Below are 17,877 nucleotides of genomic sequence, written 5' to 3'. Positions count from 1 at the left end.
CCAGCAGAGCTTTGGGGGTAGAGACCAGGGCTTTGGTCTATGCTGCGGGGAGCAGGGCAGGGCTCAGCAGGGGGCGCTCTCCCCTGGCAGTCAGGACTGGCCCCAGTGCCCCAGTGCGGCATTAGGGGGCGCTGTGCTGCAGGGAGTGGGCGGAGCTCGGTCGGGGGCGCTCTCCCCAGCAGTCTGTGCTGTGGTTGCTCCACCCCAGAGGCAGCTGTGTTTGCACAACGGGCGAGCGCTGCCTGCAGGGGAGCAAGGCAGGGACGAATGTTAGGGGCTCAGTCTGTGGCACGGAGGGGGGCGCTCGGGGGACCAGGCCGCTCCGGGAGACAACAGGCCTTCCCGGGCAGAAACAGGCTAATGCAGCCCCTGCCAGATGTGCTCCCAGGCGTGACTGGCTGAGCATATGTCACCCTGACCCCAAGGGGATTGTTCTAACGAGATTGGCCTGTAAGGAGCAGGGCTTATCCAGCCCTGCGCGATTAGCCACTAATCGGCTTAGAGACAGCCCACTCGGCTGCTTGGTTGCTAACAGATTCAGCTGTGTGGGCCCTGCGTATCAGCTGGATGCAAATGCCTCCTCTGGCACAGCGCCCCCTAGTGCCGGGGCCAGCCCTGACTGCCAGGGGAGAGCGCCCCCTGCTGAGCCCCCGCCCCGCTCCCTGCAGCACGGCGCCCCCTAGTGCCACATTGGGGCCAGCCCTGACGGCCGGGGCAGAGAGCACCCCCGGCTGTGTAGAAGCAGTGCTGCCCCCTGCTGGAGGGGCTCGGGGCCCTGCGTGTTTGTGGCTCTCCCCACCTCGAGACGCCCTGCCCTGGGCCCTCTTTCCTGGGCGCGATGGAGTGGGGAGGTTTCTTGTCCCCCGGGGTTAGCTAGACAGACAGGCAGCTCAGAAGGAAGGTCCTCTCCCCGGGGTGTGTGTGTGTGTGTGTGTGTACATGACTGACTGCAAAGCGACAGCACATGTAGAGGGAGAGACTGATGGAGGGGGAGGCCCCTCTGTCATTTGAGGCTCTCAAAGCACCTGACACACACAAAAGAATGACCTCTCCCAGAGCTGGGGAGAGAACCCAGGAGTCCGGACTCCCAGCCCCCCCTCTAACCCACCAGACCCCCCCACTCCTCTCTCGGAGAACCCAGGTGTCCTGATCCCCCAGCCATCCCGTTTTAACTCACTCAACCCCTACACTCTCAGAGAAAAACAAGAAAGACCTGACGGTGAAAGCGACACACAGAAAGATGTTCAGACACCAACAGAGAAGCACAGGACCAGAAGGGTGGGTGGGGATATCATTAGTTACACTATGTGGGGGGGGGGGGGGGGGTGTCAACCTTTTCAGCTCAAGACCCCTTTTCTTGGCTTTAGCTGGGGGAAGGAGGTCTGACCCCCCCCTCCCCCATGAGTCCGGTGTGTGACCCCCCCTCCCTAGTCAATACCCCCACCTGTATGAAAACCTATAGAGAGATCGGTGGTGAAGGCCCGGCCCTGATTCCATCTGGTGATGCTCGGCCAAGGCAGGTGTGAAATCGGGCTGACGGGGGTCTGCAGGCTTGGCCCGAACGGTGGCACAGGGTGGACCACGACGGGGCCCAGAAGGGACAGCTGGAGAGGAAGAGGTGACAGGAACCGGTTGAGGTTAGAGAGAGGTGGAGAAAGAGAAAGAGAAAGCGGCAGGGAGCCGAAGAGAGACTGAAAAGTACAAGGAAGCTCTAGAGAGTCGAAGATCGTCAGATAGAAAGTTGGAGAGGAAGTTCTAGAGAGTTGAAGAGAGTCAGGTAGAAAGAGAGCCGGACAGTTGTCAAGAGCCGAAAGTTGTGGAGAGCCCAAGAGGAAGTTGTTCGGAGCGGCAGCACGTCAGACAGAAAGGCGCAGAGATCTAGACAGAAAGTTGTAGAGAGCTAACGCAACAAAAAGCCACCACAGAAACCATGAGAACCAAAGGAAAACAGACGACAACAGACAACAGGTGCTTTTTGAGTCTTTTTTTTTGAACCCACACAGACTTAAATTTTTTTTCTTTGTTTCATTCATTCATTGTTTTTGCTTTTTTTTTTTTTTCTTTCTCTTCTCGTTCCAGATGAGAGCAGAACACAAGGCAGAAGAAAAACGGGCACACACCACAATCTCAAACCAGGTTTGGTTGTTTGTTTTTTTTGTCATTTTTTTATGTTTTAGTTGTTTTTTTTTTTCATTAAAACATGCAAGCATTTTTTTTTCAAACCCGTGAGACAAAAGTTTTGCAGAGAAAAAATATTACAATTCCAGTCAGGCCAGGGATTAAGTCCTAAACCTTCCACAGGAGATGAAAAGATCTTGCGGCTCTTTCCTGGTTTTCTTTTTTAGCATGGATTTCATCTGATAAATATTCATGCTTGCTGAGACAAATTGTGTGCTCCTAGCAAATTCTAGTCTATCGTCATTTTGCTGCAATGAACGAGATGAAGAATGATTCTTTTTTCTTTTTAGTGTTAATTCCACCACAATATTTGAGCCCTCAAATATTTATTCTTACAGAGACAAATTGTTTGGTCCTATGGGACTAAATCCTAATCTAGTTTGCTGGTGGAAGAGTTGTACTGGGATGAATCTGACCGTTAATTTGAAGGAGGTATAAGTGTGATCTTCCCCCGATTTGGTAAATTCTGAAGTCTAACCCTTGCTGGTGAATCTTCATCTTTTTCTAGGGGACAGGGAAGTTCAACCTGATATTTTTAAGCCACAGTTGTGCTAGATTTGATTGCATGTTATCTCCAAGAGGCAAAAGGGGGCCCAGCACTGAGAGGTGAAACCTGACAAATTCAGACCGAAAACAAGGGACACATTTTTCACGGCAGGGTGGCCAACTCTTTTTGTTCCCACTCTCACGACAGCTGGCACTCGTTCTAAAGCCCCAGTGTCGTGTGATGACGGGGGAATCTCAGCTGTCAAACTGTTGTTTAAAATCCAAGTTTTGAGTTGACAGAAACGCCCCAAAATGCAGTGTTAGCAAAATGGAAGGCCGATAACCTAACATTTGGTATATTTTAAAGCTGATCTCCTGGGCTTTCAAGGCTCAGCGTCAGCAACATGAAAGATGCAACAGATTCTCCATTGCTTGGCATCATTGAGCTTGACATTGGCTGTGTCTCCACGGGCTACCCTCTTGCTCAAACTCAAGGTAATGCAGGAATCATGGGGGGAGGTGTGTGTGTGTGGGGGAAATTCTCTGGGTTGTGTCAGACTGGATGATCTCTTCGGGCCTTTAATGTCTAATGAAATGAAACGTCTGCATTCTGCATATACATAATCAAACTATCTGAAAAGCCTGGCTGGTGAGTCTATGTTAGCAGAGCCACGCCTGGAGTTAAAAGATTTGGGTTGTTTTAAACCATTACCTTGCTAAAGATGTGCTTTAGACAAATGTATATCACTGGTTGAAGTTCAGGGTGAAACTCTCTGGCTTGTGCTATGCAAGAGGACAGACGAGAGAGCCCGCTTGAGTGGGGGAAGGTTTAGCAGTTAGCCGCTGGCTTTAACGAAGCACATTAGGACAGACATTGAAAACCAGAATTATCGGACAATTCATTTGCTTTCGAATGGAAAAAAAAAAAAAAAAAAACAGACGGAAGGAAAAAAGACTTCAAACAAATAGATTAAAAAATCAGAAGCAAATGCCCAGAAGTGACTCTCAAATGCTCTGTGAACAGGCTGGGGGTGGGGGGGAAAAGCGCATTCAAAGGGAAAAAAGCAACTCAGCAGGCAAAAGGAAATGACCCGTCGTGCTCCTCAGTTAATATTTACACACAGGAGAAGGGATGGAAAGAACGAATGGCAAAACAGACCCAGAGGAAGGGAAGGGGGGGAAGGTGTTCCTGTTAATGAATGGGGCCTGGGATCCTGCTGAAACTGACGCGCCGGCTGAAACCGACTTGCCCGTTGAAACTGACGGGGCTGTGAATGCCTTTAACTTGATGCACGTGCTTAAATCTGAAGCCACGCATTGTTCTCGTTAAGTCCTTCGCTAAAGCAAGCCAGCCCATGGACCCTGACGAATCGACGCCCGGCCCAGATTTATACGAAGCAGCCAAGGGTGCATTGAGTCTGATCCGAAGGCAGAGACGCTCCGAAAGGAAGCGGTGGATTGGCCCGAAACGTCAGCTCTAGACCGGCTGCGCCAGCGAGCCGCATGTTTTCAGGCTCTGGGCAGGGATCAGACGCGCCGCTCGAAAGCCCATGAACTCTTCCCACTCGTCGGCAGGTCGGCATCTCAAAGGCAGGCTCACGTGCCATGCTGAGCAGGGATGGATTTGGGCGCACAGAACCGGAGAGGCGATACCAGCAAATCCATCCCATTCGTGCTCTGGCCAGCTGCGTGGCTGACTCCGCACCCGCATGCACAAAGGCGAAGCCTGTCATGTGTTTATAAAATCCAGATCCTCGACTGGGCTTCAGCTCATTTCCACGGACTTCAAGGAAGTCAGAGGCCTAAACAGCGTTGGTGATCAGAGCCATCAGTCATCCCCACGCTGGCTGCTTTGTTAAATCCAGGGCCCTGCATAGATCTGTTGGCGTTCATGGGCGCGCCTCACACGGATGAGGTGACAGGGTCAGGAGGGCGTCTCCTGCGGGGGTCAGGCCTGGGTCCGCTATTAGCCCAGCGAATGACTTGGCTAATGGAGCGGAGAGGGCGCTATTCAATTTGCAGATGACCCGAGCAGGGAGGGGTGGCAAGCCCGTGGGAGGACAAGATTCGAATTCAAAACGCCCTTGACGAATCGGAGAATTGGTCTGTAGCCAGCACCGGGAGGTTCGATACAGACGCGTTCAAAGTACTTCACTTAGGAAGGAAAAAATCGAACGCATCGCTACAAAACGGGGACTAAGTGGGTAGGGGGTCAGATGGCTGGAAAGGCTCTGGGGGTGACAGTGGGTCACAAATTGGAGCTGAATCAGCAACAGGATGTAGTTGTGAAAAAATGCGAATGACAAATATCATTCTGGGGTGTATGAACATGTGTGTCGAAGGTACATGCGTGTCATAGGTACATGTGTGTCGTAGGGTAAGACACGGAAGGTGATTGTCCCGCTCTGCTCAGGCCTCAGCTGGAGTCCTGTGACTTTAGGGGACAAATTGCAGAGAGTCCAGAGGAGAGTAACAAAAATGAGAAAAGGTTTAGAAAACCTGACTTACGAGGGAAGGTTATGGGTTTGTGGAGTGAAATCCTCCTCCTTGGATCCTCAGGGGGAAGGATGCTGGTTTTTGGGGTGCTCCCGGGGTGCCTGGCTGAGCTGGGGGCTAGAGAAGAGGGGTGATATGTTCTTCACCCTGTGGGCGGAATTATATCTGCCCCGCATGTACCCTGTCCATGAGGAATGAAAGCAGCTCCCCACCTTCACAGCTGTGGAAGGTGAGTTCATTTGTTGGGGTTTGTATCAAGCTGGCCATGAAGGGGTGTGTGTCTGTGTGTGTGAAATGCTGCCCCCTGCTGGAGGAAATCAGGCCTCGGGTGTGCAAACCCACACTTGCGTTTTGCACGCCGCCCCCGCACAGAATCGGTTCACTGTACGGGTGGGCGGGTGCGTTTGCACCACCGCTCACTATTGTACATCCTCAGCTCACTATGTATGTGTGGCTGTGTGTGATGTGTTGCTATTTATCCGACCAAAACTAGCTCACAGCTCTGATCTGGAACTAAACATTGGTTCCTCTCAGGTCTAGAGAGAGGGAAGGAAAAACTCTTTCGATCCAAAACGGAGCAAATAATAGGGGATGGGGATGGGAAAATAGAGGAGCGATAAATCCAGACAGGATCCCAGGTCATGCGGTGACTGGAAAACGAATTTATTTTGGCAGTTCTTTGATATGTTTTCAAGCAGTGAAAGGAGGGACATGTTAGTGGTTTTTTTTTTTTTTAGTTCATTTGTCTTTTTAAAAATGTTTTAATGCCATGGAGACCGAAAAGGGGCAGAGGAAGAGAACGAAAGTGGAAACAGGAAAGGGAGGAAGGAAAGAAAAATGAAGACGTTATTTGTTTGTTTGTTTCTTAGCAAACACACCACAGATTACAGGAAAACAGCCCACATGGAAACAATACACAGCTCAATACCCGAAAAGGGAAGTCGAGGGACATCGACAACTTGGTAGGAATTTTTCTCCCGCATTTGTTTTGTTTTTTAGTCCTTTTTTAACGACTTTTTTTTTTGTTCACTTTTGTGTTTTGTTTAAAAAAGATCAAAAAATCTAAGTTTGGTTTGTTCTTTTTTTTTTTCTTTTTCGGAAGGTGGGCTGGGAATGCAGACACGGTGGAATGGAGGTTGTGTAGGTAGGTACAGGGATTGTGAGCGCACACACAGAACACATACTATATATCACGGCTAGACCCTGGGGCCAAGCCGCAGCTGATATGAATTGTTAGTGGTCCTAAATCCACGGAACTGTCATCATTTGTACCAGCTGTGAATCTGGCTCTGTGTGTGTGTGTGTGTGTGTGTGTGTCTAGTATATTTTGACACGCTATACATAGGTATATAGTATATCTGTGATACATGTATGTATACATAGTTACACACATATATAGTATAGCTACTATATATATGGGAATGTAGATATATACTTATACATGAAAGGACACACAGAGGATATTTTATATATATGTGTGTGTGCATATATATGCATATATAAAGGTAGATAAACATCTATAGTAAATTTACTATATATGTATGTGTGTATTTATTTATATACAACATATATATATATATATATTATACCCACAGTAAATATATAATGCATATATTTTTATATAAAGATAGATATAGACATGTATAGTATATTTCCTATATGTATGTATGTGTGTGTGTGTATATATAAATCTAAATATCTACACATATATCTATGTATCTATATCTATATATGATATGTAGATATTATATATGAGATATAGATATAGTAAATATACATATTGTACATGTATTATATATGTGTACTTATATTTATAAATACATATATATGCACACATACAGATATGTAAGAAATATACTGTCTATACACACAATAAATATGCTGTAGATGTGTCTTTATGCATCTTTATTTATATATACAAATATAAACATAAATATTAAATATCCTATAGATGTGTGTATTTATCTTTAAATATAAATATATACACTCAGACATACAGATATATAGGAAATATAATATAGATGTGTCTGTATATCTATACTCATACACACATACACAGTAAATATGCTGTATATGTGTGTATCTTTATATATCTTTTTATATATATATACACATAATATAAATATTAAATATATGATAGAGGTTTAATTAAATATGCCATATTTAATATTCGTGTTTATATACACACATCTATAATATATTTAATACAGCCACATATACAGACATCTATAGTATATTTAATATTTGTATACACACACATATATATATATATATATACACACACATCTATAGGATATTTAATATTTGTTTATACACACACACACACACACACACACACACACACACACACATCTATAGGACATTTAAGATACAAATATAGACATATATACACACATGCACATCTATCTATCTATCTATCTATCTATCTATCTATCATGGTACATATACATACACATAGCCTCCAATATATTCTCGCACCCACTGGACCAGATCCCCGCCTGGTATAAAACTACTATCACTTCTTTGCCTTCAGTGGAGCAAAGTTGAATGACACCAGCGGGGACCTGGCCCCATTCCATGCCCACCCCGCTTGTATAGTATATTTGGTGTGTTTGTATGTGCTCTGCACTGCACAACGCTCCTCACTCTTCTCCCCGATCTAGACCGGATGCCCCCCACTCCCAGTCAGAGAGCGGTCCGGTGGGACCCACCTCAAATACAGCAGGTTGTCTCTCTGTGAGCAGGATTTAGCTACGGCTACACCGACAGCTGAGTCTATAGTCACTGAGCGAGACACTCACACACACATATATCGTACACACCGTAGGTATCGCCATCTAGCCACCTAGCCACAGGATAGCGTTTTATACAGCGTAACTAGAACTAAATGGGGATATAATATTTGAGATGTTTACAATGGTGTTGGCAAGCCATTGTTACTGAAGACTACCATAATATTTTTCTCAAAGAGATGCTATTTGGATATCCATTTATATATATATATATATATATATATATATTGTGTGTGTATATATATACACACACACACACACACACTCACAAATATATATATATACACACACACGCACACACAATCACAAATATATATATATATATATATATATATACACACACAATCACAAATACACACACACAATCACAAATAAATAAATAAATACACACCTATGCATATAGCTAGATACACATATGTTAATGTATACTATATGCAGCATGCAGAAATGTGTTGTGTATAGCGTGTGTGTGAATACACACACATGTATAGAAATAGAAATACACACACATATTGTGTGTGTGTGTGCGCACGCCCCCACGTATGCTATAAAACACAACAGCGTGACACAGTAGTCAGGAAGACGACCTAGAGGGTAAGGACGAGGTGCGGGGACAGAAGTACGTCACCCCATTGCGGGGACATTGGAAAGTAGGTTCCTGGGCAGCCGATGGTCAGGGATGGTTGTGCCCCAGCTGGCTAGATGGGTCCTGATGGGGTGTCTCCTCATGGCCTGACCACTGATCACTCCTCCATCTGGGGTGAGGGACCAGCCACAGTCCCCCCCATGTGGTTTGGAGCAGTCTATGCCCTTCCTCTCTGCCTGTTCCCTCCCCACGCCAACGCTCACAATGGCGTTTGGCCACAAGATAGTTCCACCATAGGGTGCCTTGAAGACTGTTAATACCCAGGTGTGGCTGACATTGCTCTGGGATAACTCCTCCCTCCCAACCCCCCCCTCCCTACAGCATCCCAGAGTAATTGCCCCAGATACTTGTAGGAATACTCTGGTGTACTAGAGTAATGAACCCCAATACGATAGTGACATGGCAGTGTTTGGGGCTATTACTCCAGAATGCTGCAGTGTACTTTGGGAGGACTAGCAGTTGGAGATACATTATTATTCTAGTATTTTTATCATGGCATACTTGGGAGCCATAAATACTCCAATTTCTTTAGTATTTTACAAGGGTATATTTGGGACTGGTTATTACTCCACATTACTCCATGATTTTCTGAGGGTGTGTTAGGGAGACACTATTACTTTAAATTACAATAGTATTATTATAAACATGTATTTGGGAGCCTTATTGCTCTAGGTTACTATTCTTAGAGAAGCATCTTTTTTTAAGAAAATCAGAATAATCTAGAGTACTATTTGTTTCCAAAGTGTGTTTGGAAGATATTATTACTCTAAATTAGTCTAGAAGTGTGTTTGGGAGCCACTATTAATTAGCTTACTATTTATAGAGGTTTAGTGTATACAAATGCTAGCATAATCTAGAGTGAGAATAGTTTCCAAACTGTATTGGCAAGCTATGGTTACTCTAGATTACTCTAGTATTCTTACAAAAGTGTGTTTTGGAGTCATGAGTACTTTATATCATTGTAATATTTTATAAGTGGTTTTTTTCAGGCAGCCATTAGTACTCAAAATTACTCTAGTATTCTTATAAGAGTGTGCTTGAGAACCATTATTACTCTAGATTACTATCAAATTTTTCCAAGGCTATATTTAAGTGCCACTATTACATTATATACTCCAGGGTCTTTATAAGAGTGCCATATTTGGATATTCATTATTACTCTAGACTACCACAGTATTTTGCAGAGGTATACTATTTGGGATCCAGTATTGCTTTAGATTACTGCAGCAATCAAATATAGCCAGTATTACTCTAGATTAGTCTCACATTTCTATAACTGTGCAGTATTTGGACATCTGTTATTACTCTAGCATTTTTATAACAGGTATAGTATTTGGGGAGCCATTATTGCTTTATAATATTGTATTATTTTCTCCAGAAGAACAATATTTCAGCATTCACTATTACTATATATTGCCTCAGTATTTTCCTTAAGGGTGAATTCTTTGGAAAACAGTAACATTCTAGAGTACTGCAGTATCTTTTATAAGGGTGTAATATTTGGAGGGCCAGTATTACTGTAGTATACTATAGTATTTCCCCCCAAATATAAAATAAAAAGGTAGAGTATTTAGACATGCATTATTAATTTACAGTAATCTAGCATTTTTATAAGAATATTTTATTAGGAAAACTACCATTCCTCTGGAATACTGTCGTATTTTTTAGCTATGTATTGCTTGGCTATCCAGTATTACTTTAGGTTTCTGCAATATTTTTTCAGGGGCATAATATTTGGACATCCCTTATTACTCTGTACTATAACTGTATTATCCGGAGAGCGCTTACTAATATACTCTAGTGCAATATATTTATATGAATGTAGTATTTAGGTTTCATTGTTACTAAATATTCTATTCCAGGGGTTCTCAACCTTTTTCTTTCTGAGGCCCCACAAACATACTAGAAAAACTCCAATAACTGGTTTTCTGCATATGAAAGCCAGGACTGGCATTAGGGGATAGCAAGCAGGGCAGTTGCCCAGGGAGTAGCGTGAAGCTAAGTTTCTCAGGCTTCTGCTTTAGCCCCGGTGGTGGGGCTCAGGGCTTCAGCCCCATGTAGTGGGACTTCGGCTTTCTGTCCTGGGCCCCAGCAAGTCTAACCCTGGTCCTGATTGGCAGACCCTCTGAAACCTGCTCGCGGTCCCCCAGAGGGCCCGGACCCCTGGTTGAGAACCACTGTTCTAGTCTATGATTCTTTTTAAATGAGGGTATAATATTTGAGATGTTTACAAGCCATCGTTACTGAAGACTACCATAGTATTTTTCTCAAAGAGATGCTATTTGAATATCCATTTTTACTCCATATTACTTTAATATATTTATAAAGGATGTATTTACTTGGCCACATACTCTCACTCCAGAATACTGTATTTTTTCTTTTCTTGGGCATAATGTTGCCTATTCAATATTACTCTGTATATCTCTAGTATTTTTAAATAAATGTGTAGTACTGGGTACCAAGCCATTATTATTCTAGAATACCACAATATTTTTCCACAGACATACAATTTAGCATCTATTACTAACAATTACCAGTCATTACTGTATAGTATTCAAGCAATTTTATAAAGGTGTAGTACTTGGGCACCACTATTAGTCTAAAATACTGTGGGATATTCCTCCCCAGAAACCTGTATGCCCAGTATTTTTATATTACCTGAATGTATTATAAGGGTGTAATATTTGGATAGCCATTATTACTCTATATTGCTGCAGAATTAGTATAAGGCTGTAGTATTTGGGAGCCCTTATTTTTCTAGTATTTTATATGAATTTTGCATTTTGGGGAGCCATTATTACTCTCATATTTTACAAGAGTTTAGTATTTGGGAGCTGTTATTACTTTAGTATATTATTCTAGTGTTTTATAAGGGTGTGGTGTTTGGGAGTACTTATACTCCAGTATTTTGTGAGGGCTTAGGTTGTAGGAGCCAATATTACACTAGGACACCACAGTAATATCCTTCCTGAGGCTATTGTAATTGAGATCATGTATTACTGTTATTACCCTCAAGTACTGTGCCATTTTCCTTGTCTGCGTACATTATTCGAGTATATTTTACAATGGCACAGTATTGTTACTTTGGAATAGTGTAATAGTGATCATTAATAACTTAGTAATATTTTTTGTTCATAGCTGCTCTCATGCAAAGGAGGGGCTGAACTTTAGGATCTCCCCATCTAGAATACCGGAGTATTCTTTGGTTTTGTAGTATTTCTGTAGTAATGCTCATTTCTTTTTCAATAACAACCATTCCTGGCATGTGGAATTGGAAATCGACATGAGCTGGGATAGCCATGTGCTTCCCCAAGTCAAGTATACTGGAGTATCTTTAGAAACTGGAGTATTTTGTAGTATTCTCATATCTTCTGATGGGGGATGACTTAATCTGGATAGTTTTAACACTCTTACATACTGTCATATTGCTACTCCAGTATTCATGGCTACTGTAATATTCATGGTCTCAGACACCATCCGATGGTCCAGGGACATCTACATCGAGCACCTCACCGGCCACCGACAGTACCAGGAGGCGTGAGCCAGAGTGACACCGTTTTTCGACTATGAGAAAGGGACCAAGAGACTTTCTCCGTTGGATCATATGAACTGGAACCATAAACTCCCTGAACATTAAATCTCACCAAATGAGGGTCAATCCATCCTCATCATCATGTCCACTCATTATACCCCACACCCGAACATAGCCACTCTATGAACTTCATACCCTCATATCTCAATGCCCATCAACCTTTTACCCCCAATTGGGGATATTGCAGATTATGTATTGCTCATGCCACCCGATCTTAAACCAAACTTTGCACCCTCGATAATCTGTACGTTATTCCCTGATAACCAGAAACTTCTATGCTCAAACTCTGTTCACTATTTTTTTTAACATCATCTTAATAAAATTGTTAAATCTGTTCAGTGCTCAGCATTCTTGCTAGTGTAGCATAAATACTCCACTATTCCAGGATCCTGCAGTTTGGGTTCTTGGGCACTGTAGTAGCATTGCTCTAGTACACCTGGATACAGTAACATTGCTACTGAAGTATTCTGCGATATGACAGCATTCTTTGGAACGACAGTATTTGTACTCTAGCATTTTTGATACTGTAGCACTGATACTGTAGCATTGGAGTCTGCTGTAGCATTCCTCTATATGCTAATACTAGTACTCTAGTTTTCCTGGATACTGCAGGACTAGTATGCTACTATTAGTATTTTGGGATGGTGCTTCATTCATATTCTGGTATAATTTGATGCTCTTGAATTCCTCAATGCTCTAGTATCAACACCGTTTTCTGTTACTCTAGTATTTTATGTAGCAGTCTGTTTCCCCCTGACAATGACTGACTGGTAATCATTCTGATATTCTTTAATATTTTAGTACTGATATTGTAATATTTTGCTGCTCTAGTGTTTCATATAATTCTCTGGTATTTTTTCCATAATGATTGATGGGTAACTACTCCTGTTTTCCTCAGTGGGCTGGTATTGACACTGTAATATTCAGCTCCTGTAGTATTTCCTAGAATAAACTGGTATTTTTCATAACAACTGACTGGTAACCACTCTGGCATTCCTTAACATTCTGGTATTGACAGTATAATATCCTGTCATGCTAGTTTTCCATGTATTATACTGGTATTTCCCCCCCCCTACTACTGGCCACACCATCCCCAGCAGAACCCAAAACAAGATAGCATTAACAAAGGACAGGTCACCATCCCGTTCCTCCAGGCTAACCCCTGATGTGAAGAGGAACCGGAGCTTTTGGGTCACTGTGAACCCAATGGTTGGTTATGAGACAAATCCACGCCCTCCTACCAGGGGTCAAGGATGTCGGAAGATCTGGGGAGAACCCAGGTATCCGGGGGATGGAGAGATGGATGGAAAGATGGCGGAGAACAAGAAACTTAGATTTGCTGACCCCCAAGGAGTGTATGTATAGGTAGCTGGAACATGTGCTGTTATATCCATTGCATGTACAATTTTTCTTTAAATTATTATTATATTATTATTATTATATATTTTTTTGCTTTGATTTACAACCCCAGAGTCCCCCCGATTGTGGAAGCGAGAACTACCCCAAGGACCACGCAACAAATTATAATCATAATTTTCTTCTACATTACCCCAGGGATCCAGGAAGCGAGAGAGAGAGAGAAAGAGAAAAGGAGAGATGTTAATGGCTATTTTAATACTTTCATGGCTGGACTGGGCACCAGCAAGACAACAAGCAGGACGAGTGAGATCTTTAGCTGGTGGAAATCACAGGAGCTGCATGGATTCACACCAGCTGGGGGTCTGGCCCCGTTGACCCCAATGGAGCTACAGCTGAGTGACCCCAGCTGGGGATCTGGCCCCACTGACCCCCAATGGAGTGACGGCTGAGTGACACCTTCTGGGGATCTGGCCCCACTGACCCCCAATGGAGCGACGGCCGAGTGACCCCAGCTGTTCTTATTTATTTACCTTGAACAAAAAGGTGATTTATTAAATCACCATCAATTTATAGAATAAGGAAAAGAACCCAGGAGTCCTGGCTCCTATTTCCTCAGGCTCCATCCTGTTAGACCCCACTCCCCTCTTAGAACCAGGAACAGAACCCAGAGGTCCTCAGTTCCTTAGATGTCTCCATCTCCTGATGGAAACCAAGGGTGTCCCTGGCCCTCGTGTTCACTCGGAGCGTCATTCCTCTCCTGCTCTCAGACTCATCACATCTGTTTATTCACATTGCCAGGTAGCAGTCGGACAGAGATCCCTCATTGCTCTACCAAGGGAGGTGGGGCTGGGACAGGAGGGGGCTGTGGGTCGGGAGGGAGGGGCACCGGCAGGGCGGGGGGGAGCCCAGGGCTGGGTTAGCAGGGGGCTGCGGGTCAGGAGTGAGGGGCACCGGGAGGCCAGGGTTGGGATAGCAGTGTTTCGGGAGCCAGGGGAAGTGGGGGCTAAGATGGAAGGGAGTGGATAGACTGTGTTAAAAATAGAAAACGGCTGCCACACACAAAATTAGTGAAGCGTGTGGTGTGGAGAGACCTTGGGGATGGAGTGATGGAGAGAGAGAGACAGGAGAAGGGAGGGGACAGGCTCTGGTGAAGTGTCTCCATCTCTGCTGGGGGAGGAGGCTCTCGGGGATGACCTGCCTCGGGTGGGGCCAGGGAGATATGTGTCTGGATTTCTGTGGGGTCTCAGCCTCTTTCATCAGCTGAAGGGGGTCCACCCCCCTGCCCCATCCCCGCACTCACCCTCCGAGCCTTGCTCTGGTATTTTACAGCTTTCTTGGTGTCGGACACAGCTCTTTCCACGTAGTCAACGGAGTGCTCCACGTTGTACTCAATGCGGTCGATCATCTCTCCCTGAGACAGAGAGCCCGGGTGAGAGGGAAACCAGCACAGAAAAACCGGCCAGCATAGGGAATGGGACCCGGGGTCGTTCCCCTGTAGGGGGCATTGGCTCAAAATGGGACTGGCTCGCTCAAGGGGGCAGGGAATGGGACCCGGGGTCGTTCCCCTCTGGCGGGGGCTGTAAGTCAGGAGTGAATTTTATCTGAAAGCTATTCTGAGTCTTGTATGCAATGAGTTTCATGAGTCTCAGTCCAGATTCTCGTGGGAGAAGAGACAACATCACAATGGGGCCCTGCCTGGCAGCCCTTTGGAGAGAAGCCAACAGCTGAATTGGAAATCTAGGTACCTTGTTGTGAGCTTACAAATACACACCACTGACACCTTTGCAGCCCCTGATGGACTCTACAAACGAGCCCCATTTAGTGCTTCCTGGGTGCCAGAACCTTTAAAAGATTGGTGAGTCTGTTTCAGAACTTGTAACGCTGTACATTCTGGATCCACCCATGTTCTAGAAGACTTCTAGAGTGGAGCATCACCTTATGGTAGGGTGTAAGATAGAGAACCCACCATCCTGGGACTCTCTCTAGCACTCTTTCTGGCCCCAGAGTGTTGGAACTCTATGGGTTCTAGATGGCAGAACACATGCAGCTGTGAGTATCTTCAGAAGCATCACCATCCAGATCTCTCTAGGTTCTAGACTGGGAAGCCCATCTGACTGTCAAGTGCCCTGCGTTGCAGAATGCATTATGTCCTCGACCATTGCTCATGTCTTCCACAATCCAGAACTCTAACTGTTCTGTAATGCAAAAGACCTCCAAGGTTTTAGTGGCTCAAAGGACTGAGAACTTGGCTAACCCTGAAATACTGAAGCCAACCATGGGCTCTGAAATCCAGAACTGTATGGGTTCTAGACTGCAGCTCACAGGTTACACGATCCAGAACTCTGCATGTTCTAGACCATGGGTACTTAGATTCAGGTTGAGGTAATAATCTCAGGGGTTCTAGGTTATAGTACCCTATGAATTATGGGTCATATTTCATGGGTTCCATGATACAGAACTTTTTGGGTTTTCTAGTGCAACATCTAAGTTCTAAGGTGCAGAAGGCTGTGGATTCTAGATAATAGTTCATTCTTGGATTTATCATGTGTGAATTGTCTATAATGCATGGATTCCATAATTCAGAACACAGTGGGTCCTAGACTGTTGCATTTAGGTGCAGAAGTCTGTTGGATGCAGAAGGCATCTAGATAATAATCTCATGGGTCCAAGGTAGAGAACCCTGTACATTCTAGAGCATAGCTCATGGGCTCCATGATCTAGAATTCTGCTGGTTGGAGATTCATTTCTGGGTTCCATGATACAGATTGCTGCAGGTTCTAGACTATAACTCTTGATGCAGAATGCTCTCCACTTGAGGTAATAATCTCCTGGGTTCCACACTATAGAATCCTACACATTCCAGATCATATCAGATCCAGAACTCTCTTGGATCTGGGAGAAATACATGGGTTCTAAGATGCAGAAGACTGTGGATAATAGCTTATGGGCCCCAAGGTTCAGAACCCTGGAAACCCTGGAACTTGGCTAATGGGTTCCACAATCCAGAACTCTTCAGGTTCTAGAGTACATGGGTTCTAGGATGCAGACGACTGTGGGCTTTAGATAATAGCTCATGGGTCTCAAGGTCTAGAACCCTGTATGTTGTAGACCACAGCGCATGGGTTTCACAATCTAGAACTCCTTAGGTTCTAGCCTACAGTATATGGTTTTATGATGCAGAAGGCTGTGGACTGTAGATAATATGGGCCGAAGGTTCAGAACCCTGCAGGTTCCCCGATGGTGTGCTGTCATGGGTGCCAAGGAATTTTTTGAAAAACTACACAGGGAGGAAAGCTGCCTTCTGATTGGTCATCTGCCTCACTGACCTGCCTCCCCCAGGGGGGGAAACCCAAAAGAGCTCAATATCAATCTCTTTTCCCCTCCCCTTCTGTGTGAGCAACAGGTCAGCTTCTCTGCCCCTCCTCTTCCCTCCTACAGATGCCAGCTGAGGGCAGGGTGGGGTGGGGAAGAGCCCCTGGAGCTCAAGTTGTGCCACAGCAGAGAAAAGGTTGGGAACCACTGTTCTAGACCATCGTTTATGGGTTCTAGATTATAGTGCATGGTTTCTGTGATGCAGACAGCCGTGGGCTGTCAAAAATAGTTCTGGGCTCCAGAACTCTGCAGTTTCTAAACCACAGCTCATGTGTTCCACCATCCACTGCAGGTTCTAACCTGGCTCTCCACCAACATAGCCATGTCCACAAACATGTCATGCAGCTCACGGATACTGGTTTCCAGTTTGATGATCTCATTATGTCGGGTCTCGATCTCGTTCAGAGCCTGTTTCGTCATCTGTGAGTCCATTTTGATCTGTGGAAGCAGAAGAGAGTCTGGATGATAGAAACAAGCATCCCCCCCCTCGCCCCAGGGCCTTCCAGTGCTCACCCATTGCTGAAATGCAGCCAGCTCTGGGGTGGGGCAGCAGGGGATGGGGATGGCTCGCCCTGTGCTGAAATGCAATTGTCCCCAGTGGCACAGCGCCCCCTAACACTGCACTGGGGCATTGCGTTCAGCATTGACTGCCAGAGGGGGAGCGCCCCCTAGTGCCGCACTGGGCTATTGACTTGGTCTCCCATCCAAGTCCGGAACATGGGAAGCCCTGTTTTGGGTGACATCCCAGTCCTGACACTTACATCATCAGTGAAAATAGCCAGTTTGCCGCTCTCCAGCATGTCTTCGAGCTCTTCGTTGGTGGTTGTCCGGCCAGCTGTGAAGGTGATAGAGGGTCAGTGGCCTTGGCCCATTGCTCCAGGGCTGATGGAAGCAAAATCCCGCTCCCTGTTGAGCCCCTTCGCGCTCCCTGCAGCACAGCGCCCCCCTAGTACCAC

At 45.1% G+C, this 17,877-nt stretch overlaps 1 protein-coding gene and 1 long non-coding RNA gene across 3 annotated transcripts; one reads left to right on the top strand and one right to left on the bottom strand.

Moving 5' to 3' along the window:
* The first annotated feature begins 1,456 nt into the window (after positions 1 to 1,456).
* LOC117870264 lies at positions 1,457 to 12,116 on the top strand. 2 transcript variants are annotated; one of them, XR_004643948.1, is made up of 5 exons: positions 1,457 to 1,968; positions 2,080 to 2,136; positions 6,030 to 6,122; positions 6,263 to 6,304; positions 12,069 to 12,116. It is a non-coding gene; the product is annotated as an uncharacterized LOC117870264 (long non-coding RNA). The 2 variants fall into 2 exon arrangements; XR_004643947.1 differs by lacking the exons at positions 1,457 to 1,968; positions 2,080 to 2,136 and having other exon boundaries at positions 5,957 to 6,122.
* Positions 12,117 to 12,497: 381 nt separating this feature from the next.
* LOC117870262 (syntaxin-1B) lies at positions 12,498 to 17,756 on the bottom strand (the record flags this gene model as incomplete). The annotated part of the gene is given in 4 exon segments (XM_034757353.1): positions 12,498 to 13,730; positions 14,850 to 14,960; positions 17,222 to 17,359; positions 17,683 to 17,756. Coding segments are annotated over 4 exon segments (404 nt in total), but the record flags the coding sequence as incomplete, so codon positions are not given.
* Positions 17,757 to 17,877: the final 121 nt, after the last annotated feature.

This window comes from Trachemys scripta, unplaced genomic scaffold (genome assembly GCF_013100865.1).
Source record: "Trachemys scripta elegans isolate TJP31775 unplaced genomic scaffold, CAS_Tse_1.0 scaffold_119, whole genome shotgun sequence".
NCBI lineage: Eukaryota > Metazoa > Chordata > Testudines > Emydidae > Trachemys > Trachemys scripta.
The sequence above is the reverse complement of the archived record's forward strand: the minus strand, read 5'-3'. Positions and strand labels throughout refer to the sequence as shown.